This window comes from Phalacrocorax aristotelis, chromosome 7, assembly GCF_949628215.1.
Source record: "Phalacrocorax aristotelis chromosome 7, bGulAri2.1, whole genome shotgun sequence".
Lineage (NCBI taxonomy): Eukaryota > Metazoa > Chordata > Aves > Suliformes > Phalacrocoracidae > Phalacrocorax > Phalacrocorax aristotelis.
The window spans coordinates 52,523,957-52,551,602 of NC_134282.1; the positions used below are offsets into that span (position 1 = coordinate 52,523,957).

The following is a 27,646-nucleotide window of genomic DNA, read 5'->3' on the forward strand; positions in this document are numbered from 1 at the left end:
TGGAAGGTAAGCTGTGGAGGTTCATTTGATTGCTTCAGATCTCTTATGACTGAGACAGTCCAACCAGTGAGAAAGGAGTTGATCAGGAGTTGACCTGTAAGAGAACGGCTAAACTTACAAGAGTAGAGGAACAAAGAGGCTGATGGTGAGGTATTGTGAAAGGCTGGAGAGCTCTTACAGTTGATCCTGGCTTTGGGTGTGTTTCTGCTTGCCAAAGGTCTTTGAAACCGCTCATTTTGGAGAGCAGAAGTAAAAACAGTGTTTAAATAGGAGCGTGGGAATGCATCTTCTGTTCTCCCTGGGTCATTCTTTTTACTCTTTTATCTTTGTTAGGAAGGGTTGTTTTCTAATAATGTGCAATTTGTTATACATATTACACAGTTCTGCCATATGCATGTTTATGTTCTTTTTGCATATGAAAAGCAAAGCTTATATCATCTATTTATCTAGGTTCTTCCATGACCCTCTATTACTGTTGCCTTAGCGATCCTCCCAACTATTTAAAAGAAGATAATAATGCCTGTCTTGCAAGAAATTTAGGCTGATTACTTCACTGGGTGTTATGCAAGAGGGTAAGTGTGTGCTAACTTGCATGAAGAGCTTATCTGAGAATGGCTTACAAAACTGCGATTCACATCCAGCTCAAGAATAACGTAATGTTCCCGCTCTGGGGACAAAAAAAATAATCCACGAAGAGTTATATTCTAAGGTAAAACATTTAAGCAGCGCTGAAGGGTAAATTCTGTCCAGCCGCAAATCACTGTCTCCATGCCATCACAGCTGCAGGCTCTGTCAATCTGGCATTTACAATTTCTCTCTCTTTCTAAATGCTGTTCCAATAATTATGCAAGATATGCTAATTATCCCCTAATAAAAGGTATGATTACAATTTCACTTTGCCAGTTCTGATTTCTACAGAAAGGCTTGAAAAGGTGTAGTCATAGAAACAAATGGATGCTCAGCGCCCTCAGTTTTGCTAGAACCAAGTCTTCCTCAGGCTTTTCTCAAACTGAAAGAAAAAGGCTCACCCTTGCTTTGTATTCTGTGGGAGTGCGAGGCTGGAGAGCCACGGAGCAGCATACCTGGGAACCATCAAGTAGATTTCATCCTCCTGTTGATGTTACTTAGGTGAATAAGTTAGGAGGAGTTTTTAACAGCATGATCTTGTCTTCAGAGCACCATCTCTGTTGAGAAGGACCTGGCAGTGCTGGTGGACAAGAAGTTGACCATGAGCCAGCAATATGCCCTTGTGGCCAAGAAGGCCAATGGTATCCTGGGATGCATTAAAAGGAGTGTGGCCAGCAGGGCAAGGGAGGTTATCCTCCCCCTCTTCTCTGCCCTGGTGAGACCACATCTGGAGTTCTGTGTCCAGTTCTGGGCCCCCCAGTTCAAGAAGGATGCAGAGCTGCTTGAGCAATTCCAAGTGGGGAGCTGCCAAGATGATCAGGGGACTGGAGCATCTCCCTTATGAGGAAAGGCTGAGAGATCTGGGTTTGTTCAGCCTGGACAAGAGAAGACTGAGGGAGGATCTCATCAATACCTATAAATATCTAATGGGTAGGTGTCAGGATGATGGGATTGGGCTCCTTTCAGTGGTGCCCAGCAACAGGCCAAGGGGCGATGGGCACAGGTTGGAACACAGGAAGTTCCACCTCAATATGAGAAAAAACCCCTTCCCTGTGCGGGTGCCCGAGCAGGGGCACAGGCTGCCCAGAGAGGCTGTGGGGTCCCTTCCCTGGAGACATTCACCCCCCGCCTGGATGTGGCCCTGTGCCCCCTGCTCTGGGTGTGCCTGCTCAAGCAGGGGGTGGGACTGGGTGATCTCCAGAGGCCCCTTCCAACCCCCGCCAGTCTGGGATGCTGTGATCTTTTCTAGCGATATAAAGCAGATTCCTTGACAGAAGCCATATCCTCTCCTGCAGAACCCTGGCCCAATTGTTAATACGACAGCATAACAACTGGACTCATCTAAAACACAAGTCTTAATAGCTCATGCTTGTGGGCATTTGGTGGAATCAGAATTCAGTTCAGATTGGACTGTCTCAGCCAACTCCCCTCTATTAAGCCAAACATTTGATTATTGATCAGCATAGCCTACAGTCATTAAAAAAAAACAAACAACCAAACCAAACAAAAAAAAACCACAAAAAACCCAACTGAAACCTGAATCTAGATCTGCCTTTGCTCATTTAAGTCCATTTCTTCTTATGGAAAAATAGAAAAGTGGTCAGTGAAGTAATGCTACCCAAATGGAGGAAAGTTACAGTACTTTATTTTTTACACAGATCCTCTTTTGCAGGATTCTACGTTTTGTGTCATTCAGTTTCACTCCTGATGCTTAAGATCAGCTAGAAGCTCCAATGGTGGATATAAGTGCAAACTGCTGATCGAGAGAGGTCTTCAGTGGCTTCTGGACACAGCTCTGATTTTTGAACTTTTGGGAAATGCATTTACCACAGAGAAGGCGGCTACAATGGAACCGAATCTTTTTCTTGCTTGCCATAGTGTTGGTGTTCGCTCTCTATCAGCTCCAGTTCAGCCCCTCCGCCCTTCCAGCACCACACAGAGCACCCCAACCCATGGACCCTGTCAAAGTGACCTCCAGGGACCTCTCCAGCAACAGGACTGCCGTAACAGGCAATGTCACAGCAGCACCCAAAATAAGGCACTGTGTATATGTGGATCCTGAGCCAACTGTGCCCATCACGATATCAGTGGATACAACACCACAGCGAGAAAACACCAGTGAAAGCTACCCAGATGAAAAACCACCACACGAGTCCAAAGGAGAATATCCCCAGGACCTATTCAGTGTGGAAGAACGCAGGCAAGGGTGGGTTGTACTTCACATCTTTGGCATGATATATGTATTTGTGGCCTTGGCCATAGTGTGTGATGAGTATTTTGTCCCTGCTTTGGGAGTGATCACAGAGAAGCTGCAGATCTCTGAAGATGTGGCTGGAGCCACCTTCATGGCAGCAGGTGGATCAGCACCAGAACTCTTCACCTCCCTCATAGGTGTCTTCATCTCACACAGCAATGTGGGCATCGGTACCATTGTGGGCTCAGCAGTGTTTAATATCCTCTTTGTCATTGGCACCTGTGCCCTCTTCTCAAGGGAGATACTCCACCTGACATGGTGGCCCTTATTTAGAGACATCTCATTCTACATTGTAGACTTACTGATGCTCATCCTGTTTTTCCTAGACAGTGTCATTGATTGGTGGGAAAGCCTCCTTTTACTGACTGCCTATGCCACATATGTATTCACTATGAAACAGAACGTGTACCTAGAACAATGGGTGAAGCAGGAGCTGAACAAGAAGCTAAATGCTGTGCAGGCAGCATCAGCAGAGCATGTACGGAAGGTTGGTGTCCTTATTGTTCAGAGGGCAAGTTGGAAATGATTCGTTCTAGTGTAAACTGCAAAGAAAAACTGCATCTCCTTCACAAAGTGCATATTCAAACAAAACCTCAGAATACAGGTACTGGTCAATAATTACGGTTATGAAATGAGGGAAATGCAATCTAGATAGCAGAGATTCAAAGAAATTAGAGAACACCACTAAAAGAGAGTTCTACTCTTGCAATTACTAAAGATATCAGTTGCAGTCAATTATCTACTTTCAAAGGCACGCGTGGGATTTTGCCCACTCCGTTGTTGTAAACAAGTTTAAAAAACAAAAACCAACACATGCAGGAACACACTGTTAGACTGGGAACATGACTGGACAATTCTGTGTTAAATAGAGGGAAAAATGCTTCTGGTAAGAGGCGCTGTCCAAGCCTCTTGCAGATGAGAGTTGTTGGAGGAAATTATCTTTTCCCATTCTGAGGCTGGGTGTGTTGCTGGGACGCTGGTGGTATCACTTGTTACCCAATCTGCCACGCAGAAGGGGGTCTGGCAGCCTTTAGCAACCATTGCTGCCTCTCCCGGTCAGCATCTGGCAAGAAGATCAAAATGCCCAAATCCCAATTCCATGTACTGACCACAGCTGTGTGTGCTCGGAGGTGATTCCCTATGCTGCTGGTGCTCAGGCAGGGAGGTTTGTGGCTGTAACTACACGCTCCAGATTTGAGACAAGGGCCCTTCATTCATCATCTTTTGAAGGAAGAGTTGACTGCTTACACAAAGACAGTGTGTGAAGGTGTCTCCCGAGCCAATTACCCTTTCAGACTGGCAGATCTGGCCAGGACGTTGTCTCTAGAACACTTGGGGCTTTGCCTTCTTGACTGTGCTTGCCCACTTCTTCCTCCTCTGTCCCTCCCCAACTCCCCTACTGCCTCTGTCCTCTTGACCTGTGCTACCGCCAGCTGTCAAGCAGAGACCATTAGATTTCAAATTGTCCTCTGGCATTACCATGCTTTACTAGTCAGATGCATGTCGCTGGCACTCGAGCATGCCTTGCCCCTTCTGGTCTTGGCACTCCACATAATTTAAGGAAAGAAAGGAAGTCGGGTGAGGATAGTTGAAGTGGTGCAGAATCAAGAGAGTGCTTTGCTTTTCTCCCAGTCTGTCTTTCAGCCAGCGCTCGTGGCTGGGAGTCCTGAAAGCTCATGAGTAACATTCCAGTGGGATACGTGTGCAAGATACTGCAGCTATACACATACATCACTGTGGACATCACCAATCATCACCAATTGAATCCAACCCTCCAGACTGAAGGAAAAAAACCCTGCACTTTAAGTTTACAGAGAACCGTCACTAGCATATAGTAGCATGATAGAGAGCTGCTGGACCTAACCCCTGGGAAAAATAAATTATCTATATGGAAAGTAATGGTGATCACTGGAAAAAAAACCACCCCTTTGCACCTTCACTCTGCCTGTGCTGGAAAATGAGTCAGGATACTGATGTTTGGGGATGAAATCTGGGGCTGCCGATATCTGCGGGAATCAGATGCTAGAGGTCATTTGAGTCCACCTCCAGGTACCTGCATTATCACTGAGGACCTGTAGGTAGAATCGTGTTTCTCTTGGAGGCCACATGGTTTAAGGAGAGTGCATGGCTTTGGGTCCTTCAGCAGCATCCACGTATAGTCATTTGTATTAGCTGTCCCAGTTTCTCACAGGCAATAGACTGAAGAGCTATCATTATATCCTGAAAAAGCAGGTGAAGCAGTACTGGTGTTCAATCATTTTTGTTCTTGCTTGCATGCAGAAAAGCAGTGGGGCAGTTGCAGATGATGGAACAAAGAAGTCAGCAGATGGGAGAAAGCTGCAGGTAAGTCTAAGCAACTTTACAGGGATCTGAAGTCATTGTATTTTGAACCCTTCCCCATGTAAGGTCATCAATAAAGGTGTCAACTTCTGTGTCAAGAAACCTGGATCAAATCCTACCTTGCGCAAAGACCCAGCCATGCTTGGCACAACATCCACACCTTACTTGAGAGGACACCTGCCCGAGTTGTGTCCTCAGAGGAATTTTTATAAAAATTAAGAGACAGCTCAGGCTTCCCGAGTGGATTTGACTAGCAGAGCACTATTCATTGTATGCTTTAAACAGGCATAGAGAAATTCAGAGCATGACTTTTCATACCTGATTTCATGGTCAATTTTCCTCCTGAGCTCCCAGAGCAGAAGCTGGTAGGGTCTGTCCTTCCCCGTAGCGAACACTGAAGAGCTCATTCCTCTGCTCCTGGTTAAATTCCTGACCCTTTGTCTACCCCGTGGCTGTTAGCTTCCTCAAGTGGATGCTACTTGTCCCTCTATGCACTTAACCTACCTGTACCAATTAATGTTCAGTCAAAAGCTCATTAGGTGTTGATCATGAAAACAGAGCACCAGAGCTTTCAAGTTAAGTCAGGACACTTGGCATGACTGAAACATTACCTTTTAGCAGCATATAAATCTACACAGTTATTAACAAGTTTGTGACTAAAAGCGCTGTGTGCTTTGATTATTATAATTTATAATGACACTGTATTGATGCTGAGTCCATGTGAGCCCATTTTATTTATCTAAGGGCAGGTCGGCCTGCTATCTCAAGAGCATGTCTCTTGCTGTGAACAGCCAATACCAACAGCCATCCTGTGAACTTAAATGCAGAGGCTGTTTAAAATCCACGCTGACGCTGCTCCTTGGGTTGGGGAGATCAGCCTCCATATAAATGCATCCCCAGGGTGGAGGCGAACCAACAGTGGAGGTGTTTTGAGGAGAAAACTGCTATTGACTGCTGCATTGTACCTCTCCATAGCCTGCATCAGCCTTACAGCGAGGCAGCAGCTCAGCCTCCCTACACAACTCTCAAATGCGCAGCACCATCTTCCAACTCATGATCCACACCCTGGACCCTCTGACGGAAGGTGAGTGAATGCTCCACACCCGAGGGACTTGGGCCCTGAGTGCAGAGCAGTTTAACTGGGAATACAGCCTTTGTACGTCGGGGTGTTGGGGATCATCCTTGAAATACAGCTCTGAGTATCACAGGTAATGTTAGGTGGGGGGAGCTCTGCAACGGTGGGACGCACCCCTTCTGATTGCGTGGCTAGCAAGGACAAACACCTCACATTTTGGCCTTGCCATATCTGCTTTGCCTGTGCCAAACTGGTTACTGCTGTGGTGGCAGCTGCTGCTTGAGGGAGAATGAGGGCGTGTGGAGCAGCTGCTCTTGCTGGGGTCCCTGAAGTCCCCTGTCTTCTGCTGACCCTCTGACAGCAGGAGCAGCAAACGTGAGTTACAGACTTCCTCCATCTCATAGCACGTCACATCTTCCTCTTCTTAGCTAAGACCTCACCACAGCCTTGGAACAGCAGCATTCGATGCTGACTATGTTTTCGAGACAGAGCTGCCCAGCCTGTCAGTCTCATTCACAATGGGAAAATGAACATGGGGAGAGCTCATTACCTATACACCCCCGCAGCTGGGCACACAGCCCCTCACGAGGCATAAACTGGAAGAACAGGAAAAAGAAATTACAAGCCTTGAAGAATTATCATTTTGACAATGGTTAAAATGCCAGCTGAGATCTAAAACACACAGCACGTTCCAATTATGGTGGTTAAGCCAATCTGTATGTGATTTAGACCAACACTGAGCACCTCTAAAAGCTCACCTGCAACACTGCAGTATCATCATTGCCATGGAAAACTGTACCACATCTCCAGACAGACCCAAGGCCTTTGTACACAAACTTTTAATGTGCTTTTTTGTATCAACTTTAATACAGAGTGTGGAGGTTCATTTTCCGAGAAATACTGAAGCATGCTTAAAAAGAGATGTTTTTTCGCTTTGCTTTCCTAGCTCAGCACATGCCCTGCCCCTCCACTGCCCTCCTTGTTCTAAAGAGATTATCTGTTGTCCACTGAAAGAGAGATTGAAGTAAGCAGATCAACACCTCTCATGTCTAGCACAGAGGTTACAAAAAGGACTCTCCAGATCAAAATCCCAGCTGCACGAACTGATTGAGGGAACAAAGGAGGCTTGATAAGGACAGCAAGACAGATAAGTGTCTGCTTTGATAGATTTCAGTGAAGGCACCCATCATATTACTAACAGCTGCCCAACAAGAGCCAGACTCATCAGGGTTTGCCCTACTGCCCTTGCCTCCTGTCCACCCCAAAAGGTGGTATCAACAGTACAAGAATAAAACCAAAAAACTTACGAGAGGACGTGCCATGGCCTTTAGCATCAGAAAGTACCAGACCTGAGGGACTGCTGCCACTCAGACACCCTCCGGCACCTCTGAATGTCTTTGTGCAGCACCTGCCCACCCCAGGCCAGCACACACTTCTGGCCCAGGCTGGTGTCCTCAGCTTGGTGAAACCCTGGGACCTTTGTGGAAGTTGTGGGTGCCTGAAGATGCCAACTCAGGCCCAGGAGAGCGCTCCAGTGCTTGTCCCAGCCAGCTCAGCCCAGAATATACTGCTGGGGGTTTTCAATGCAGGTGTAAGCCACTGGCCTTGCTAAAGGGGCTGTTACTACCACGGTTTGTGAATATTGAATAAACGGGACTGGGGGGAGGCAGTTTGGATCTTCTCTGAAAGCCACGTTCCCCTCTCACTCCAGCTAGGCAGAATTTGAGCTGCTGTCTCAGCGTGCGGCAGCCACTAGATGGGAGTGTGACCGTACGTACACCAGCAAGCCTGGTGTTCCCAACCCGGACGATGCGAGGATGGGCTGCAGGTCTTCCCAAAAGGCTGTTATTTCTTACACCGTTTGCTACAACAACGCCACTGAGTTAAGGGCAAGACTTTTACCCCAGGTACGTGCCTGTTCCACTCAACACTGCCAGAACAGAGACAGCTCCTTAGGGAAGATAGAGATAAAGAAAGTTCCTGAGATTACAACAGCACAGCACTTAAAATCAGGAAGCCAGTGTCCCAAGTGCTGAGTATCTAGAAGGAGACACTCCTTACCCTGACACATTCATACCTAAAGAAAAGGGAGTCTGGAGAAAAGGAATAATTTATAAATAGACTGAGAAACTTCAGTGCCTGAGGATCTTGGCTGAAAAGATGACATGACTTCCTCAGGATGACTCAGAAAAAGGATCTGAACCCGTCAAAGCATATCAGGACTGCAAGCTCAGCCTTTGTGCTAATAGTACTGCAGCCCTTTGGTACCCTCAGGACAGCTGGGCGCCTCATTCCCACTGATCACCAGCAAAGTCCTCCTCTTTGCAGTGTGTGCAGCACTGTCCGTACCAGACGCATTTCTGTAATTAGGTTGCAACATAAAAGATGATCCCAAAGCAATTTATCTTTCCTCAAGGGTCCATGTTCCTTCTTGCCAATGCCTGTAGCATCTGCTCTTAGAGGCTGTGGTAAAGAACACACTAGAAAAGGAAAAGGTTGCCAACTATTGCTCAGCAGTTCTTAACTTAACCTACTGAAATGAGGATCTCTGTAGGGTTTCCCCTCTTTCTGCTGCATTGCATTTTATTTGGGCAGCGCGGAAGCGGTCTCAGGGCAGCAAGGGTCCAAAATGTGGGGAAACTGCCAGTATTTGGCCTCCGAAACCAACTTCCAGAGGCAGAGGGCTGAGAAATAAAGGACAAGTCTGAAACACAGAATTTGTTGTACTGTTCCTAATGCAACACTACTTGTGTAAAACAAAATTTTTCATTTGATCAGTGGATTAAGTTCAGAATGTTTATTTTTTCTTTTTGTATTAGAAAGGGATCACTACTTCAGTCCTTTTCTCTGCCTGCAGGAGGCTAGGTGTTGTACTCCAGAAGTTCTAACATTTACATTACATCCTGAATTATATTAATGATAGAAGCTTTCATTTTCAAAGTGCCCTTTTTTTAAAATGAGGAGTTTCTAGCAGCTTTGGTCTTTTCCCCACTTTCTCTGAAAGCGTGTAGAAGTAGAGCATGAGACCTTTTCAAGATCTTCCAGCTAGACACCAGAGGGATCTGTTGGGGAATTAAAGGGAGCAAGGATTTTGGAAAGACTGAGGAACCCTCTCATTTCTGAACCTCCAGTCTCACCATTGGATTATTCTTTAAACTCTAGTCACATGGGGAAGAAGACAGAAGCCTCTTTTACTTCTGAGTGAAGTTTGTCTGAAGGAAGGTCGTCGGAGCTGTCTACCCTCAGAATGCCCCAGTTAACAAGCTAGGGATTCTGGAAGTTAGACATAATAGAGCAGCAGGCATTGTTGCAGGCTAGCCTTGAGCTAGACCACTGAAGGCAGCTACGGTTTCTCCTGGCTTCATCAGCATTCAATCACTTGTTTTAAGAGAATCATGATACCAAGAGGTAAAGAGAGTAATGAGATTTTTTTTTTTTATGTCTACTTTCAGACAGCAGCATCCCCGAATCCCCCAGGTTCACGCCAAATTTTAAAGAAAAAAGTCCTTCCTGCTGTTCATGTTGTAAGTTAGTCCTGTTAGATTAAATATTAAAGCCAAATAATTAATTAAACAAAACAGCCAAACTCAGGGTAGAAGCTCTTTTGCCACCTTAAGTCCAGCCTGGATGCTGTCAATCCATAGGATAGGGGTCTTCCTGAGGAGCACCTCAGGGCCCCTGGACACAGGCGTGTCTCATGGGATGAGCTCTCAGACCAAGGGGCAGAACTGCCAGCAGTGAATGCCCCAGGGGTCTGCGCTCCTCAGTGAGCCAGCGCTGCCTTGCTCAGCTAATCCCCGGCACTAGCAAGGACCAAGATAGCTGAGGACAGATATCCTTCCTCCCCGTGCTGACCTGCAGATCTAGCCGGCTTATAGCCAGTTCTTCCTCCCACCTCAGTCCATCTTGCATGAAATGTGTGTCAGAGGAATTAACACCTTTTTAAACGAGGCTGATCTGATGAGAACTGGATAGTGGCCTCGACCTAATCTGTTTATCCTGACAGAGATGCTCACAGGCTCCGCTCGGGTCAGCGCTCGCAGCCTGCAGCCTAGGTGAGGGCGGGAAGCCAGGACTCTGAATTTATGTAATCTTTTTCAGGCTGAGCCTGACCGCCCTGACCCTGCTGACAGAAGCTTTTGTAACAGCTTCTGGGAAAAGCTGAACAAAAAGATGCATTGCCCAGGAGACCAGGAGCAAAAAATCACCTCTCCATGGCCTTGTACCAATGGGTACGATTGTGCTTAGCACCAGTAGAGGGGCAACAAAGAAAAGCGCTTCACGTCCCCTCTGGTAGGCTTCATTATTGACAAGGAGCATGGAAGAGTTGGGCTTTTTAGTCCCAGCCAGCCTTTCAAAGGAGAAGAGCTCATCGTTTCATCTCTGTCAGGCCATTCCAGTGTTCAGTGGAAATCCCAGTCAGTGAGAAACATTTCTGTCAGATGGTAACAGGAATCACACCAGAACAGGACATGTCCCCAGAAGCCTCCATGACTGAGCCAGTCCCAGTTATCAGTTGTACACCAGAGTCTACTTATTTTCACGAGGTTCAGCTCAGAACGGTAGATCTGCCTGCATGGCTCAGGGCCTCGGACCTGCTATTGCTGTTAACTCAGTATCATGGTGATGAATAAAGTGGCAGAGCCCTGCCCTTGAGGCAAATGACACCAGCACGTTCTGGCTGCACAGTCGACAGTACAGTAGATTAAGTCAGTGTGATAAAACTTTCAGAGGAAATTAATTTACAGCCCCACACACAAGCCAAGCATAGCACGGCCAATTTCTTGTGGCTACTGTCCACGTGCAAACCCTGTAACCCTCAGCTTAGTCATTGGGTAGGCAGCTCAACAGAGGATATAGATTAGAGCAAAACGAGGCTTTCCTTTGAGCCAATGACTTGCTCACTTTCAAAGAGAGTAGGAGTTAAGATATTTGAGAGCAACACCTAACTATGGAAGCACACCCAGTTTCATAGTTCCCTGCAAAACAATAATAAAGCAGCTCAGCTGAGCAGAGCATGGTTTACAGTGGCAGAAGTCCTCAGCAGTCCCAGAAATACAGTATTGGGTGCTGCACTGGTGAAGATGATCTCTTGGGTAGCCTGGACCGTGTTGAACCTGGATACCAGGAATTTAGATCAACTCCAGCGGAGGAGACACTCATTTATGCTTAGAGAAATCAATCATTTTCCAGATAACTGGAACATAAAAAGGCTTTCATTTTTCCTTGCCATCAGGCTATCAGGCTGCAAGCAGTGCAGCACAGCCTTTTCAACAGCCACATGGCAGAAGGAAGGTATCGTTTTTAGTTTGGACATAATCTAGCCTGAAAAAAATCAGTGGTTCTTTGGGAATAAAATGATATTGCATTGAAATTCCTCCTCTATTCTTTCTGCAGTTCCTTCCTATGAAGCATTACTGAACCAGAAAGGATTTCTCTTCCCTCTAGATTCTCTTTTAAATATGAAAGTATTGATTACATGTCAAATTGCTGGCATAATTGCTGTAGTACTACGCATTTAAATATAAAAGCTACAGTCAACTAGCAGCAGCCAAAACCTAAGGCCGCAGCCAGAAAGGCAACTCACAAGGCAGCGTTGACTGCAAACTGTGCAAGAGGGAACGGGCAAGAGAGTGTGCATGTGTTGGGGGGAGGCAGGTAAAGGGGGGCTTTGCATAGCTGACAGCTGCTGGTGAATGCATCCGTCTCATCCACAGCAAAGTTTAAAGACAGGGTTGACATCCTGAGCAACATAGCCAAGGCCAACGTAGAGACTCTGGCTGGACAAGGATCAAAAGCAGAAGGTGAGTGCAAGAAGAGTCAGTGCTGTTTGCCTTCTTTTGCACTGCAAACCCTCACCTTCCCAGCACTCAACACCCAAGGGCTGGCAAAGAAACACTATGGTCTAACATAACTTTCTGTTACTGCTGGTCGCAGATGGCTGCTGTAATAATGCAGCAGAAATCAATCCATGTATGCTAACAGTGGGCAATAAAAGCCATCCCCACAGGAGCCTAGGAGTGGTTAGTGAGATAGCATCAAACAGAGTGCTACAAGGATGTAGGGTAAATTGCAGCCAGAAGGGTGGAAGAGGGGAAATCAGACTGTTACAGACAGCAGCTGGGTGCTGCTATGCTGCTGATCTTTGGTAGGCCCTGTGTTGTGGTTTAACCCCCATGCCCAGTGGGGTGGGGAAGAGAACTGGGGGCAAGGGGGAGTAAAATTCATGGGTTGAGATAATGACAGCTAAATAGGACAGAAAAGGAAGGGAAAATAATAATCATACGCAAAATAAGTGACGCACAATGCAATTGCTCACCACCCGCTGACTGATGCCCAGGCAGTTCCTAAGCAGCGGTCGCTGCCCCCACCTGACTCCCCGGGTTTGTATACTGGGCATGACATTGTTATGGTATGGAATATCCCTCAGGCCACTGGGGTCAGCTGTCCTGGCTGTGCCCCCTCCCAGCTTCTCGCTGGCAGGGCATGAGAAGCTGAAAAGTCCTTGACTAGTGTAAGCGCTACTTAGCAACGACTAAACCATCAGTGTGTTACCAACATTATTCTCATACTAAATCCAAACCACAGCACTGCACCAGCTACTAGGAAGAAAACTAACTATCCCAGCCGAAGCCACGACACCCTGCAATGAGGTGTTTGTTAAAACAAAGTGCCTTCCTTTTAGCTTAGAAATATGGCACGCTTGCAGAAGAGCACAAAAGATTCCTCCGCAGAGAAAAGCTGCACTGACTTTGTCTGCGACAATTCTAAGGGTCTGCGCTTCCTCCTTTTTTAGTAATTTCTGCTCTTTCTGTATCACTACTGATACACAGGCTTTCTGAGCCAATTCAGAGGCAGGAGCTGGCCTGTGCTACAACACAGGTCCGCGCTGTCAGTGAGGCCGGAGACCTTGAAAAACAAGCAAACCTTTGTGTGGAAGCATAGCAGCTACCAGGGTCCTCGCAACATCGAGCCTCACCTTGGTGAATGTCACCAAACTTGGGGAAAATGCTGTTTAAAAAACAAGTAAATTCTCAGTGTGAGTTATCACACTGACTTCACTGAACTGTGAATTCGCGCCCCATGACACGTCCCACAAGCTCTGTTGTGCACAGTAGAGCCGAGCGCATTCCAAAAGCGTTGTCGCTCTGTCTCCCACTTCGGGCTGAAAGTATCCCGGGTGAACTCTCTTAAGGCCTGGTTTCAGAAATCACAAATAGGACTCACTGAAAACATAAATTTCTGAAAAGGTCCCCTCTAGGCTTGCTCCCTGGTGCAGTTGTGAGGCACTGTACTGGGTCAGCTCACCCAGCTCAGGAGAAGATACCCCATCCCCGTAGAATTCATGGGATAACGTGATCCTACTGACGCGACAAGTTTGACTATATGGAGGGGATCTTTTAACCTAAATTACAACAGTCTGAAAAGGGGCCTTGCCGTGACCGAGCAGAGCCCAGGCACTCCCTCTCACCTCTGCTCTCTGTTATCTGTATTTCTACACTATTCTGTACAGAGGTTTCTGTGTTCCTCCTGGCTATGCAGGTTAACACGGCAACAGAACAGAGGACATTGCAGTTATTTCCTTGTATGTGTCAGCACTTTCCTATTTGCATTTGAATACCTACCAAATGATTAGGGATTAAAGTCTGGCAGCACCTAACAGTCATTTCTCAGAAGCCTCAAAGAATATCAGCTCCCCAGAGAATGCCATGCTCTACTAGAAAAAAGGGGAAGCAAAGCTTTACATCCTTTCTAGCTTTTAAGGAGGGCTTTAATAAGGTCCTCAGAATCCGGACTGAAACCAAGAAATGCTCATCAGCTGTAGATCAGATAATTAGCATTTCCCTGTTGTTACACACGTGCCACTTTGAGCAGTTTCAGACAGAAGGTCATAGGAGCATCAGGGTATCACCCTATGCCAGGTGGGCCAGAGTCTGCCCAGCTTTTACTAATAATAATCTACAGAAGACGGAGGGGACAAACAGAAAGCCTAAGCCATCAGGCTGCGTTTAACCTGAAATGGCACACATTTTTGTAGGAAGCTCAAACCTCCCTGCTGATCAAGGGGAAGGTGGCTCTAACGTGACTGAAGCCAATATTCCTTCTTATCACTTTTAGCAGAAGAGGAAAAGGAGGCACCAAGCACCGTTCAGGTAACTCCTGCCAGCGACTCTGAACCCAGCAAAGACAAACAGAAGGCAGACGCACCGCAGGACAGACAGGTATTACAGTAACTACCATAGGCAATAAGCGCTCAGTCCAGACCAAACTTCACACGGACTTTCCTCCTTCCCTGTCCAGAGCTTTTGGGATAGGACCCAACCCATGGCCTGTAACTGCCAGCTATAAATAGACTCTGTGTGTAGTGATGAGTTATATTAAGGTGTTAGCTGAAACATTTCGCCTTACCAACACAAATCGGGTCCAAAATATGACACCGAGACTGTAGAGGATTTTCTCCTCAAATGACTCTTCTGAGGTCAGAGGGTACTCCAACGCAAGGGAAGATACTTGTATCTGCCTGTGCTCATCAGTACGTGTTTCTGCTTTGTTTCCCTAATTCCTCCTTTCACTCGATGCAATTTAGCTATTCTGATGAGGAAAGGTTTTCAAAGAGACAGTAGATGTTTCACTGGTGTCAAAACCCCATCTAAGAGTTGGTTCTGGTTAACCGATACAGATTAGTTAACCTAACACACCAGCACCGAGAGAGGCTGTGCCTGGATTTTGTCCCACAATAGCACGACGTGGGCCGTGGCTGCCCTCAGCCACGTTACAAACGTCACCCCTGCCAAGGCAAGACCCTGGTGAACAAACACTGTGCAGCTCCTTGTTAGGGTGAAACATATTGGCTTTTTTGCTTTTTTCCTAATCTACAGCCCTCTTCAGACAGCGATACCTCAGAAGATAGCAGCTCTGAGAGCGAGGAAGACAGTGACGATGACAGCACAGCTGATGATGAAAATGATGAGCCATTATCTCTCGAATGGCCAGAAACTAGGAAAAAACAAGCAATTTACCTTTTCCTCTTTCCCATTGTCTTCCCTCTCTGGAGCACTCTGCCTGACGTTAGAAACCCAGTAAGAATCTATCTTTCTTCTGCTACTGGATTAATTAACTGAAGTATAGATTTCCTCTCGGCAAGGGTCCCCAGCTCTATTTTTCTACGTCTAGAGCTTTTATGTACTTGAAGGGCTGTTAATGCTGCAGGGGACGGGGACAGGAGCCCCGGCTGCAGTACAGCATAGCTCCAGAGACTTAATTTAATAAACCACAGAAGACTAGCAACTACCGGTCATCTAACCAAGCTGAAAAACCCAAATACAATTAGAGACACCAGGGTCCACGTTAAAGCAATTGATTGCAGTGAAGTGCTTCAGGTGAATAATTTGCATTGGGGATCGTTAACTTTCTTGAAACTTCTCCATGTTTTTCTTTTCAAACTTAATTTTAACAGGACTCCAAAAAATTCTTTGTCATCACGTTTCTTGGATCCATCATCTGGATTGCTGTATTCTCTTACCTCATGGTGTGGTGGGCTCACCAGGTGAGGGGCTTATTTTCTCTCTGCAAATAAGACTAGTTCAGAACAAATAGATGCAGAGGGAGAGAGAGAGGGAGATAGAGGGAACAGTATCACTGTGGCATTTTATCTGATGAATTACAGCTGCAGTCATCCATCAAAACAGCAGAAACTTTGTTTTGTTAGAACCCAAAAGGGAATTTTCAATTTCATTCTTTTCAATTTGACAAAGAGTCATTCTTTTTCGAGAGCTTCCAAGGGAATTTGTGCATCAGTGAAAGGAAAAGTGTCGTCAAGATTTATCTTAATACTGCCTTTTCATTGATGAATGCTTCTGTGCAGAGCATAATTACCCCTCACCTAATTAAAATTCTAGGAAAATACAGGTTCTGATTCTGGAAGCTGCTAAACAATCTCAGCTCCCATTGCCTTAATGTTCACCTGGCGTTCTGGGAAATAATACTTTGCATCTTGTAGAATCAGACCCGCAATTTGCATTTAGTGATGTATTGCACATTCGCAGTAGAGTTGATCAAGCCATAAATCCAAAGACTGTCATTTCCCAAAGCTCTCGGACCACACGTAGCTGATGTTAAATTTGGACTCGGAGAGGTAGAAAGCATCCAGGAGGGGTGAACCTAGGACAGAAGAGTCGCACTGTACCTGATCTCACCTTGCTTAGTCTTGGCAACACCGGGGTCGGACGCCCTACGCTACAGAGCGAATCCGGGATCAACACACACTATGAAATTTAACTTTTTTATCCTACAAAGCAGAAAAATGCTACCACGTTTAAATGGGATTCAGTATATTTTAATTCAGATATAGCACAAACCCTGAAAGGCTGCACGGAGCAATTGAACTCCGTCTTCCAAAACTAACAGCCCTACCCAACTTTTTGTTTATTAGGTTGGCGAAACAATTGGGATATCGGAGGAAATTATGGGGTTAACCATACTGGCAGCAGGAACATCGATCCCTGACCTTATCACCAGTGTCATTGTTGCACGGAAAGGCTTAGGCGACATGGCCGTCTCCAGCTCTGTAGGCAGCAATATCTTCGATATCACTGTGGGGTAAGTACTAATTCAATGCTAAAAGATGCGTTTCTTCTGAAATACAAAGGTAGCTGTTTTTATTCCAAACATGGCTTTAATTAATTTCATTTTAGTTGTAATTAAATGAAGGGCAGCTAGGCAACCCATTACTTTTTTTTTTTTTAAACCCAGCCCAGCCAGGAAAGACAGGTTTTTGTAACTTAGTCCACCATCTTCACCTAATTCTGAAACAACAGAAAATTACTGATTTTTCAAGACAAAAATGCAACAAATCTTTGGCCAACATTGAATTTTTACAGACAGGATGCTTCTCCAGTCACTCAGACATTCGGATCCTGTGCAGTCAGGGCTCAGTGTCTGTGCCTGTATCTTTCATCAATAAAGCATCAGGACTTACTTCTCTATTCCAGCGTGCCGAGACACTTGATTCATAGGTATTATTTAAAGAACCCTTTTAGATTCTTGGATTGCATCATGATAGCGCGAGTATTACCCAAATGCAGTTTTTGACACTAACAACATCAATTTTAGATTTATGCTGAGTTAGACTGAATGCAATCGTTCTGTAAGAGTTTGGGAAAATTGCTTAGTTATGATGCAGAAAATGAACCGCCTTAAAACATTTATTTCAATTACTTTTCCTTTACTTGCAGTTTGCCAGTCCCTTGGTTCCTTTATTCTGTCTTCAATGGGCTCAGTCCAGTTGCAGTCAGTAGCAACGGTTTGTTTTGTGCAATTGTTCTCCTCTTTCTCATGCTCCTATTTGTGATTATCTCAATCGCGGTATGTAAATGGAAAATGAACAAGCTACTGGGGCTCACCATGTTTGCTCTTTACTTTGTGTTTTTAATCATCAGCGTGATGTTAGAAGACAAGATAATATCCTGCCCAGTATCTGTATGACATTTGGACACTTCAAGATATGTGTAAGCATATATCAAAATCCAAAGGGGCTTAAGGTAGCAATTGTTCTACTGAAAAAAGCAACCAGAATTATAACAAACTTACTGAGAATAAAATACCTTTAACACACTTAAAAAGCAATCTCAAGTGTATGTCAGCCTCTGCTATTTTCCTTTAGGATCAGAAAAGTTCAGATAATGAAGTGACCAATATCAACCAACACATATGTTTAGGCATTCATGGAAAGGGCAGTATGATGTACATGCGGGAAGTTTTCAGTATGGCTGATCCCCTCAAGTTAATTTACACATTATAGAAATATTTTCAGGAACACACTCTAAAAGTACTTAGCAAACTCACTGAAACCGATGAACTTTTACTTCAGTGGGAAACAGAATCAGACCTCTACAGCTTGCCTTTACAGAACTACTCTGCTTAAAATCATTGTGCAGACGCACATTCTGCATCTCAGAAGTGAGCTCCCTCGAACTGCATATAAGCACAGAGCACGGCAGTCCCCAGGGTTTGTGCTGCAGCTAGTTTGCCATGACTTCCCTACACAGAGGTAGTTTTCATCCCTTCAGTGAACGCCACTACAAAGCACCCACAGCTGGTACTCTGCACATACCTCCAGGAAAGCGTGCCCAGAACATGCGATGCACTTCAGAGGAAGTGCTTTTTGCTGGCCCTCTTCAGGCTGTGGCAAACGGAATGCTAAGGTTTTCAAGGGAAATGCAAAGCAGTAAGAGTTATTTCCGCATGCAGAAGAACACAGGATTTGAGAGCTGCAGAGCGATCCTGGAAGCTATCCACATGGCTCCTTTTAAATCTGTGATCTGATCTTGCAATACAATCCCTAAAACTTATGGTAAGTGCCACGTACGTGTGGGGTCACATGGATTTACATCTTACTGTAACGAGCCTAAAGGGATCTGGAGTTAGAATATCACGTTACCGCTAAAAAGAACTAAAACCAGGCATCAGAAATACTACAAGAAATTGAACTGCTTGAGTGTTTTTCCATCCTGACACTAACCTCTGAAATTTACAGATTACGGTGTCCAGCACTAATTCGTGTTGTTAGCACTGCCTTCCATGTAACCGCTATGAAAAACCACCACTGACATCGACTATCAACAAACCTGAAAGGTTTATTGTTAACAATGCCTCATGAGCAAACAATGTAGTTAAGAGTTGCAGACATCTCTGTCATTCTAATCCACCTAATAAAATGTTAATGAAAATAACCAGAAAGATTTTAAGCTTTTTATTGACTCACTGTAAAACTTTTTTTTTTTTTTGGATGAGACACTAAAAAAAAAAACCAACTTAACATTGTGAACACTGACTTGCATGTTTTAAAGGAACTACAAACCAAAGCAAACATCCAACGTACTGGTTTTTGGTAAATAAAATTTAAACATTACATATTTACAAATCTACAACCATTCATTTAAAAAGTGCTGCTTGCAGACTAACAAAGTACCATTTTAAATCCCAGTGAGATAATATCCAGAAATACCCCTCTCTATGATGACTATTTGCATCTCCCCTTTGTTATACAAAGATTTTACATGCAGGAATTTTCTCTTTCTTGGGGTACAAGTCATTGGATTCACCAGTGGAAGTCTAACTCATCAGGCTGTAACTGTACCAACAGCAAACCTTCTCAAAATGGGAAGCAGTTAGCAGTGTCAGAGAAACAGCACAATTCCTATTCACATTTCACTATTTCATCTCCAATAATTATTCCAGTGGAACCACAAGTAAAGCAAAATATATATTGCACTGCAAATGTAAAACCTTTGTTTAAGGTTTTTGACATACGCATTATTTAGTACACAAAAGGAGAAAATTCAGTTCATACAAAATTTTAAATTGAAAATATGTCTCAAATATTTTATTTCTTTATCCATCTTTGCGGTATTGGAAAATATACTCAAATTGCTTTTCTAATAAAGGACAGTGAGATTTGAAAACTGTTTCAACATTGAATTGTACGATGCTTAAAAATTATCCACCTCAGGACCTACATTTTGAGCATAATGACTTGAATGAGGAAAATTTCCCACTTAAAAGTATACTACTATTCCAACTATATTTTATTATAGTATTTCTACAGTGGACTGACTTGCAACAGACTTTATAAAACAATTCATTAAGTATAATGATTTCACTTGATGAACTACTACATGATATAATTTAAAAGCACACCCAACTAAACGTCAGCAATGCTTCAGGAGTGCCGCTCTGAGGATGCAAGAACACAGTAGGATTGTTCGTCCGAAGGACGTACATACAACCCTTTTCATGGTACAGTATATGCTCTTCTGGCAATACTGGCAGGACTGTTGGTATTTGAATGACGTGGCAAACTTGTTGGCTTTATAAGTCTGAAGACAGTTGGAAGTACTTACAACTAAGCTGGGACTAGAAGGGAGAAAGCGGGCCGCGTATTACGTGTGTTGCAGCTACTCCTGTGCTAGCGCACGCAGTTGCAGTGTTACGTCCTAGGTAGTGAGAGGTGGTTAGAGACCGGGCTCAGTTGCTTCTGCCAGACTAAAATAGGAAGCGTGAAGCTTGCTTCATAGCTCAGTACTTCTAACACACCACAGCAGCTCTGGAAAAAGCACTTGCCCTCCTTCATGGCTTGAAGGTCCTATAAAACAGTGGCTGCCCCAAGGGGTAAACGACACGGGAAACAGAACTGCAAAGAGCTAGGAACACTACCTGACACACAGCACAGACTCGTGTGAATTTATATACACAGCAACTACCGTATGCAACTGTTACGTGGTAAATACAGTGTACCTACTGTACAGAGCAGAGCATACGGGCACGCTAATCAGTACTTACAATGAATATGCTAAAAAATAACCTGGTGTTCTTCACAATAGTTCAGAAGAATGAAGGGGGTATATATCCACCCTACACTGATATGTTGTTTACTGTCCACCCGGGTGAAAAACGTAGCTACATTTCATGCATGAGGAATACTTTACAAGCATGGCAGTACAAAAGAGAGCATCACAAATTGTTAAAATAAATTAAACGTGAAAAATGTTGGTAAGTGTAGCATTGCTAGCTCCACCTCAGGGCGGGGAGACACGTTCAAAAAGGTCAGCTACATAATTAGCAGCAAATTAGAGAAGAGGTATCACCCAGTGAAAGCCATATCCAACAAGACTGCATCTTGCAATTATCATCAGCATATACCTGCAGCTCTAAAAATTTTAAATCCTTCCTTCTTAGGGCAGCATCTTCTTACTACTTTACAGACGTCTGGGAGGAGGTTACATAGAGCTTCATAGCAGCATTACTTCTTATTTAAGCCTCTAAGAGGCTCACTATTTATTTTAATAAAGTAAATGTGAGCTTTAAAGTTTATCTCCTTTCCGCCTAACTAAATATTGCTGTATTATTACACTTGCAAACTAAAGAGATTTTAGAAAAATACCTGCTGGCCAGCAGATCGAAATACAAAAATCTAATGAAATAGATTAATATTTAGAAGTATTATAACAGCAACAACTAGAAGAAATTAGAATTGGAAACCCATTAAGATTACTTAAAATAAAGCTATTTGTTAAAGCATGGTTTAATTTGTTTAGGGCATTTTATACAATTCAGTGTTTATTTTCCCACCTCCATACAAAACTTCTGGTGTTTTCTCTGTAGCCTACCTTCCGGTGAGGAGTTGCTGTGGGACTAAGAGCACAGAACATATTTTTTTTAAATCTCTAGAACAAGAAAACATGAGTCAAAAGCCATGACTCCACCACAAGGACTGACATAGCATTTTTCTTCACAGAAAAAAAGTTGGTTTGCCGGTGAAATAGAGACCAAACATTCCGAGTACATTTAACTATGCACAATATGCCCTAATAAGTTACATTCCCTATATATTCCCTGTAGCAAGTTTGCTGTATCTACTTTAGTTAAAAGCTTTGGATTAGCATTATGTACGTGCCACATTTAGTGTGTTTCAGACACATCCACCAAGACCCTGATCACTGCGTGTTTATGAAGAACTTCTTGCAGGCTGTCATTTGCTCTGCATTACATCTGTAATGAGGTCACATTAACAAATGCCAGCAGCCGAGATGTACTGATTCCATAAGGTAATCTGCAGGACTCTTCAATATGCTTTCTCTTTACTATGGAGTGAGGAGTGAAAGGAACAGGCGAGGAAGAGGAGATTTCTACAGAAGTGTTTTATAGAGACATCAGTGTCTTCATTAGTAGAGTTTTACAGATGTTTACCATACCTTCCCTCCGATTGCTGTGGTAACGTTTTCCATGTGCACATAAGAGAAATCCTGTGTCTAGAGGACTGTCTAGTGAGGGTTAACGTTTTCTGTTCTGCTTTAAAAACAAATCACTCTTCAAAAAGTAACCAGACAAGTTACTATAAATAGCAGTGTACTGAAAAAAAAACCATAAGCACTGCATTGCTTGTGCAGCAAGTCCATTTAAAATTCGCTCCAGTAATTTAAAAAAATTAAAAAAATATCAACTTACTATAAACAATTTAAAATATGTATAATACAACTTTGTATGCTCTTCATAACATCATGAATATTCTATGTAAACAATAGATTTTGAAGAATTTACTTCGCTCACATTAGTTTCAGTGCATTGTTTTTGTCCACCTGTTATTGAATTTTTTAAAGAAGGGAACTGTAATATATTGTCCCAAGTTAAAGATCTGATTTTGTTTAGAATCTTCCTTTCTACACACTGATTTGCAGAAAGGACAAGGGACAGGGAAATAATATTTGGCCCATTTTTCACTCTGTCTATTTCCACAACTGTTTACAGGCCTAATTTTTCCAGGGCCTTCTGCCATAGTACATTCGTACATACGCTCTTAAACACTGAAGACTGAGATTTTCCTTGTGACTGAAGTGGTTATTTTACACAGGTACACATCATAGATATCACCTCTTTATCTAGGTATTTTTAGAGATATGGTTGTCCAAAAATCTTTCTGCATTCCATCACTCCAGTACTTGGCGGTCTATCACAGTTATGAGTATTCTTCACTTGATTAGCTGTGAGACGATCATAGGCCATTTTGTACTCTCTGTCAAAAGCATCTGCAGAAATAGAAAACCAGCTTCTGTATACGGTGCTCAAAAAGGCAACCCAAACTCAATGACAGCTAGTACGCTTATCAGCGGAAAATAAAGCTTTTTATTCAGCACTTACCACTGAATGACACACACCTCAGCTTTTTTAGAAGCTGAAAAACTAGTTTGCATACATTCATCATCTATGTTCATCTGAATAAATTCTAAAACTTACCTATATCAATGTTATCTCTTCCGAGGGCAACAAGGGAAAGAAATAGTATTTCTCTGTAAAGGCTCCTGAAATTGTTAAAAGAAATGTCAATTTATATACTGCAATAATACACCACAGAATCTATTAAAAATAGATTGAATCATTTGAAGATAACTTATTTTTAAAAAGCAGCAATTTTAACATAATTCCTGATTGCCACCTCCAAAATGTTGTCGTTTTTGACCTCTGGACAATGCCCTGGACTCCCCACATGTGGGGATCACTCGTGGTGGGTCCTTAAGGTGCCCACTAATGCGGACACCCATTAGAAGTTGCACCAAGTGCATGCCAAGTGAGGCATGCACTCAACCAAATTCCATCAAATTTGACATACAGGTAAGGAGTTTGCTTTTCTGCAGTTCTACATTATCCTGAAAAAACAGGCCGCCAAGCAAATAAACACCTTGTCAATACTCAAGCTGTTGAAAAGGCTGCTCTATATCCTATTGTAAATAAAAATCAGTAAGTCCAGGCAGGAAATAAATTCATAGGAAATAATTTTCACTAATTCCATTGCTAATGGAAGAAACCTTCCTAAATATGAGACTTAATCTCTCCTCTTAACTGCCTTTCTGTTCTCTACTGGAAACCTAAAAAGAAACAAAAAATCCACCCATGTACCTTAGGAACAAGTATAGGTCTTATATTTAAAAAAAACAGTAATATATAAATAATATTTACCAACAAAATATACACACTCCCTACTTGATTTCCCATCATTCACGCTTGAGAAAAAAAAGTGGCTCTAAAGAGGAGAGGGAGAGGAAAAAGTGAAAAACAGTTTCTCCCACGTTTTTCTAAAATGGGTTTGTGAAAGTTATCACAAAAAAGAGTATTTACCAGACTGAGTGATAAATCTGAGAACATGGCTGAAAAACAGTACTTTTTTCTTTTAAAAACACTATGAAAATACCATTCATATTACAGTAGCTTTATTGTTGTCCAAGCTTGCTCCAATTAGGCATGTTCGTTTTCTTACCTCTGTCTTTTACTATGTGGCCATTTGTTCAATCTCTCCAATATTTGACTCATTGGTCCGTACACATCATTCATCTTAATGCTTTCCACCATATTTCTCAAGAGCTCCTGATTAAAAGAGTCATCATCTTTTTGCAATAAATGGACCATTGGGTACTTCTGGGCTGAAAAACATTAGAAATGCTGTAAGAATATATATATGTTCTTTGCATAGAAAGTTATTAAAAAAAAGGTGGGAGGCTACACAAACTTAAAACATTGACATATATGTAGTGAATAAAGAACAATAAACATCAAGTCAAAATAATATCAACACAAAAAGCACATAAGAAAACTCGACAGCTGTAATGGGTCATGAGCTACTTTCAGGCATATGGTCCAACACTGGCAACAAAAACTCTTAGTAAGCAAATTCTAAAAATAAGAAAACAAGCTAAGTGGATGAACTGACAGTGTAAGTTCAGTGTATCACTGAAACATATTCCCTCTTATTCCTCCCTTTGCAGTGAAGAAAAAGCCATTGGAGATACTGGTCAATGATTTGAAAGATGCTGGAAAACTAAAACTTGTTCAAGCAGTTGACTGCTAAGCATACAGCCACCCTCCCTCCCTCCAAAAACAAGTCACACAAACTTAGAATAGCAACACCAAGCTTAACACTCACTCTCAAACAAAAGAGTGCGATTTTGACCTGCAAGACAAAAAGCAGTATGATCAACAATCAGTTACGTATCTTGTGCGAACTATCCACAAAGACATCTTTTTTCAAAACACATCCATCAGTTGCTCAAAATGAAAATTGTTCTTAAAAAACAAAAACAAAACAACACACAAAAAACCCACAAGAAACATCACTTACTCTGAGCGTTCCACAAAATATACAGAGGCTGCCTTGGATCCTGATGCAGTTTCATATTGTCCCATAGCATCTGAATAAGAACATATTTACTGTCCTCTGACATACAGTTTCGTGGAATCTGAGCAGGAAAATGCATACATAAAGATATTTTATTACAAAGTCATGAAAGAGGATTTCCGTATTTAAAATATATCTTCACATCTATAGGCCTCATGTTAAAAAGCTTCAATATTGAACTGCTGTAAAACCAGAGAAAGCTAAATCTGAACAGGACATCAGTGACACAGCAAATGAGTATTTTGCATATTTTCCTACAGTCCTGAAGTCACAAATTCCTCTTCCTTCTATTCCCTAACTACTCAAACTGCAATAAAGCCAACCATCGTCTTTTTAACTGAGGATCACAAATTACAGTGTGACTTAAGAGCTAAACACTTACACCACACAAGTACTGCTGAGCCCAAGTTCCGGAGTTACACGTTTTTTCCTTCAGTTGACACGTTCTTTACCATTTCAGGACTGGGCCCAGCATGTTGTAAGACACATTTCTACGAGTTACTGAATTATCTAATGATTTCTTATATGGAAAACCAAGCATTTCTCATGTGTCAATATTTCCTGTCTGATTCCATACCTTGGAGTTTTTATTACAGTGCTCAGAAGAAAGTATTAATCCTGGCAAGTTGCTGGGCAAGTCCAAGCGTCTGAAATACCACACCAAATTCCAGAACACAATAGGATGATGATCTACAAAGTCCGCCACTGTTATTGCATGATCCCCTTCGTTTTCAAGTAAGCTCTCAAGTTCTTTCCATACCACTAGAGGACTGAGATAAGGAACTGTTATAGGATCAGGACTAGGTAAGCGCCACTCCAGGCCCAAGGAATCCTATGGTAAAAAAAGAAAAAATACCCTTAGTTGGAACGTAACTATCTTTACAAAGTCTCGTGAATGCTTTTGTTCCCTTTGAGACACACTAACATCTAAAAGCTACAACCAATATTAGTTTAAATAATAAAACCTAGTATTTCTTGTGATTTAGGATGGTTAATTCTGTTCTTCTACTTAATGCTGTTTCACATTTCTCTAATCTATGGCACACTTTAAAAAAAATGGCATTTAAGGTAGAAAAACTACACACTGTTGGTCCTTGCAAAGTAGCAGGCAGGCTACCAGTAGGAATGATATGGCTGATCTTCTGGTTCTCCTTCTCATCTTCTTCCAATGGACCAAAAGTACTGATACTCCTTGCTACAGGGTGACCTGTACATTCTGACTCAGAGGTATTTTGCCTTCTTCCGGAGGGGATCTGGATACTTCTGGCACAAATATTGTCATGCTGCTTAGATTTGCTAGGAGGAGAAAGAAATAAGTTAAGAATCTCATCTTTCTGTTTTATTCCAAGTGCTCAAACATATAAACAAACAGACAGAAATATACTGGAAATAATCAATTTGACACCATAAGTTCTACCTTGTCAGCCACCACATTCATTCATGCTACAGGGCAAGCTTTATTCCCTCTTGCACTGATAATGAACACAAACATCCTAAAAGGGTACATAAAATTTGCAGAACTACAGATGCCTATGTGATTTTTTTATATTAGGGATGAAATGGTAAACACCATGCTGAAAAAGCATGAGGTGGTCAACTCGGAGATAAGGTGGAGGCAGAAGGAGATCCCCTCAGATCAATTTCTCCTCTTCAGACAGTTTCTTACTAAATTTATTTCTGTTGATGAGGAATACAGGCACATCCACAGAGAACCCGAGTAATTTCTACACAGAAAATGCAGGTTTACCTATTGGAATGTATATCCTCTTGAACAGACATTAGCGATGTAGCAAGGCCAACAGTAGCTGCAGTGTTACAAGACTTCCCGCTCTGATTTGCAAAAAGTGATGGGAACTGCATGTTTTCTGTAGAAGGGCTGGACTTCAGAAAATAACTGCAGGGAAAGCAAAAGCTTAATATTAATCTAAAAACCAAACAAAACCCACTTCACAACGATGAGCATTCAAAATTGAGGAAAATTCATATAACATGATTACCGTCCAGGCCTCCGAAGATCTCTGATTTCTATGCTTAAAAAAGGCAGAAATAAATTGCCACAGAAAGGACACGTGGTATTGAGATTGGAATCATCTGCTGTCCAACCTGCCATGATTTCTTCATCATGAACCAAACAGTCACAAGTTCGACATCGTGAACAGCTTGAGATGAGGACCTGTGTACAGCAGATAACAGAACTCCGCTGTAACACATTCTCAAAACAATGCTTCTTTTACAAAGCAGTTAATACTATAGCCAAAACCTTTGCCCTCAGATGAACACTGCTCACCACTGGCATACAAGTTCAGCCTCATATCTGTTCCCAGGCTTTAGGTTAGAATATTTGGGTTTAAATGTATGTATTTCAGAACAGCTGTTGAATCTTAAATCCAAACTGCATTAGCAGACCGCTGATACAGTAAATGACTGGAATGAACATTATCTGAAAAATTTATTACATGCAGATCTTTGTTCTATTGTTGCAAGTAGACTGAGATCTGGAACCGTGCTCGTGAAATAAATATACTTTAGCTGAGTGGGTTAGGTGATCCTTTTATGGCTTCCCAGAATAAAACCAGCCAGTTATTCAATAATATTTTTATTAACATTAATTTGTAATCTGTTTGCA

The 27,646-nt window shown here is 42.8% G+C and overlaps 2 protein-coding genes across 5 annotated transcripts in view; one reads left to right on the forward strand and one right to left on the reverse strand.

The window, feature by feature from the left end:
• The first annotated feature begins 1,645 nt into the window (after nt 1–1,645).
• On the forward strand, nt 1,646–18,914 carry SLC24A1 (solute carrier family 24 member 1). The gene is made up of 9 exons (XM_075100749.1): nt 1,646–3,368; nt 5,162–5,224; nt 6,197–6,305; nt 12,014–12,100; nt 14,415–14,518; nt 15,176–15,376; nt 15,754–15,843; nt 16,729–16,895; nt 17,531–18,914. The coding sequence occupies exons 1-9, from the start codon at nt 2,445–2,447 to the stop codon at nt 17,778–17,780; spliced, it is 1,995 nt and encodes a 664-aa protein (XP_074956850.1). The 5' UTR covers nt 1,646–2,444; the 3' UTR covers nt 17,781–18,914.
• Nucleotides 18,915–19,032: 118 nt separating this feature from the next.
• DENND4A (DENN domain containing 4A) overlaps nt 19,033–27,646 on the reverse strand; it is a 58,661-nt gene continuing 50,047 nt past the window's right edge. For all 4 annotated transcript variants that reach the window (XM_075100747.1, XM_075100744.1, XM_075100746.1 and 1 more), the window contains 8 exons: nt 27,018–27,193; nt 26,768–26,914; nt 26,106–26,316; nt 25,598–25,852; nt 24,964–25,081; nt 24,106–24,268; nt 23,088–23,152; nt 19,033–22,879 (listed from right to left, as the gene is read on the reverse strand). In XM_075100747.1, coding sequence (XP_074956848.1) covers nt 22,743–22,879; nt 23,088–23,152; nt 24,106–24,268; nt 24,964–25,081; nt 25,598–25,852; nt 26,106–26,316; nt 26,768–26,914; nt 27,018–27,193 — 1,272 coding nt within the window. In that variant the 3' untranslated portion in view covers nt 19,033–22,742. The remainder of the gene's footprint in view (nt 22,880–23,087; nt 23,153–24,105; nt 24,269–24,963; nt 25,082–25,597; nt 25,853–26,105; nt 26,317–26,767; nt 26,915–27,017; nt 27,194–27,646) is intronic.

Bases quoted from the DNA above. Each gene is read 5' to 3' on its own strand.
- SLC24A1 (XM_075100749.1), top strand. From the start codon at position 2,445: ATGCATTTACCACAGAGAAGGCGGCTACAATGGAACCGAATCTTTTTC. The intron at 3,369-5,161 runs GTTGGTGTCCTT...GCTTGCATGCAG, and splicing joins CAGCAGAGCATGTACGGAAG to AAAAGCAGTGGGGCAGTTGC. The intron at 15,377-15,753 runs GTAAGAATCTAT...TAATTTTAACAG, and splicing joins TGCCTGACGTTAGAAACCCA to GACTCCAAAAAATTCTTTGT.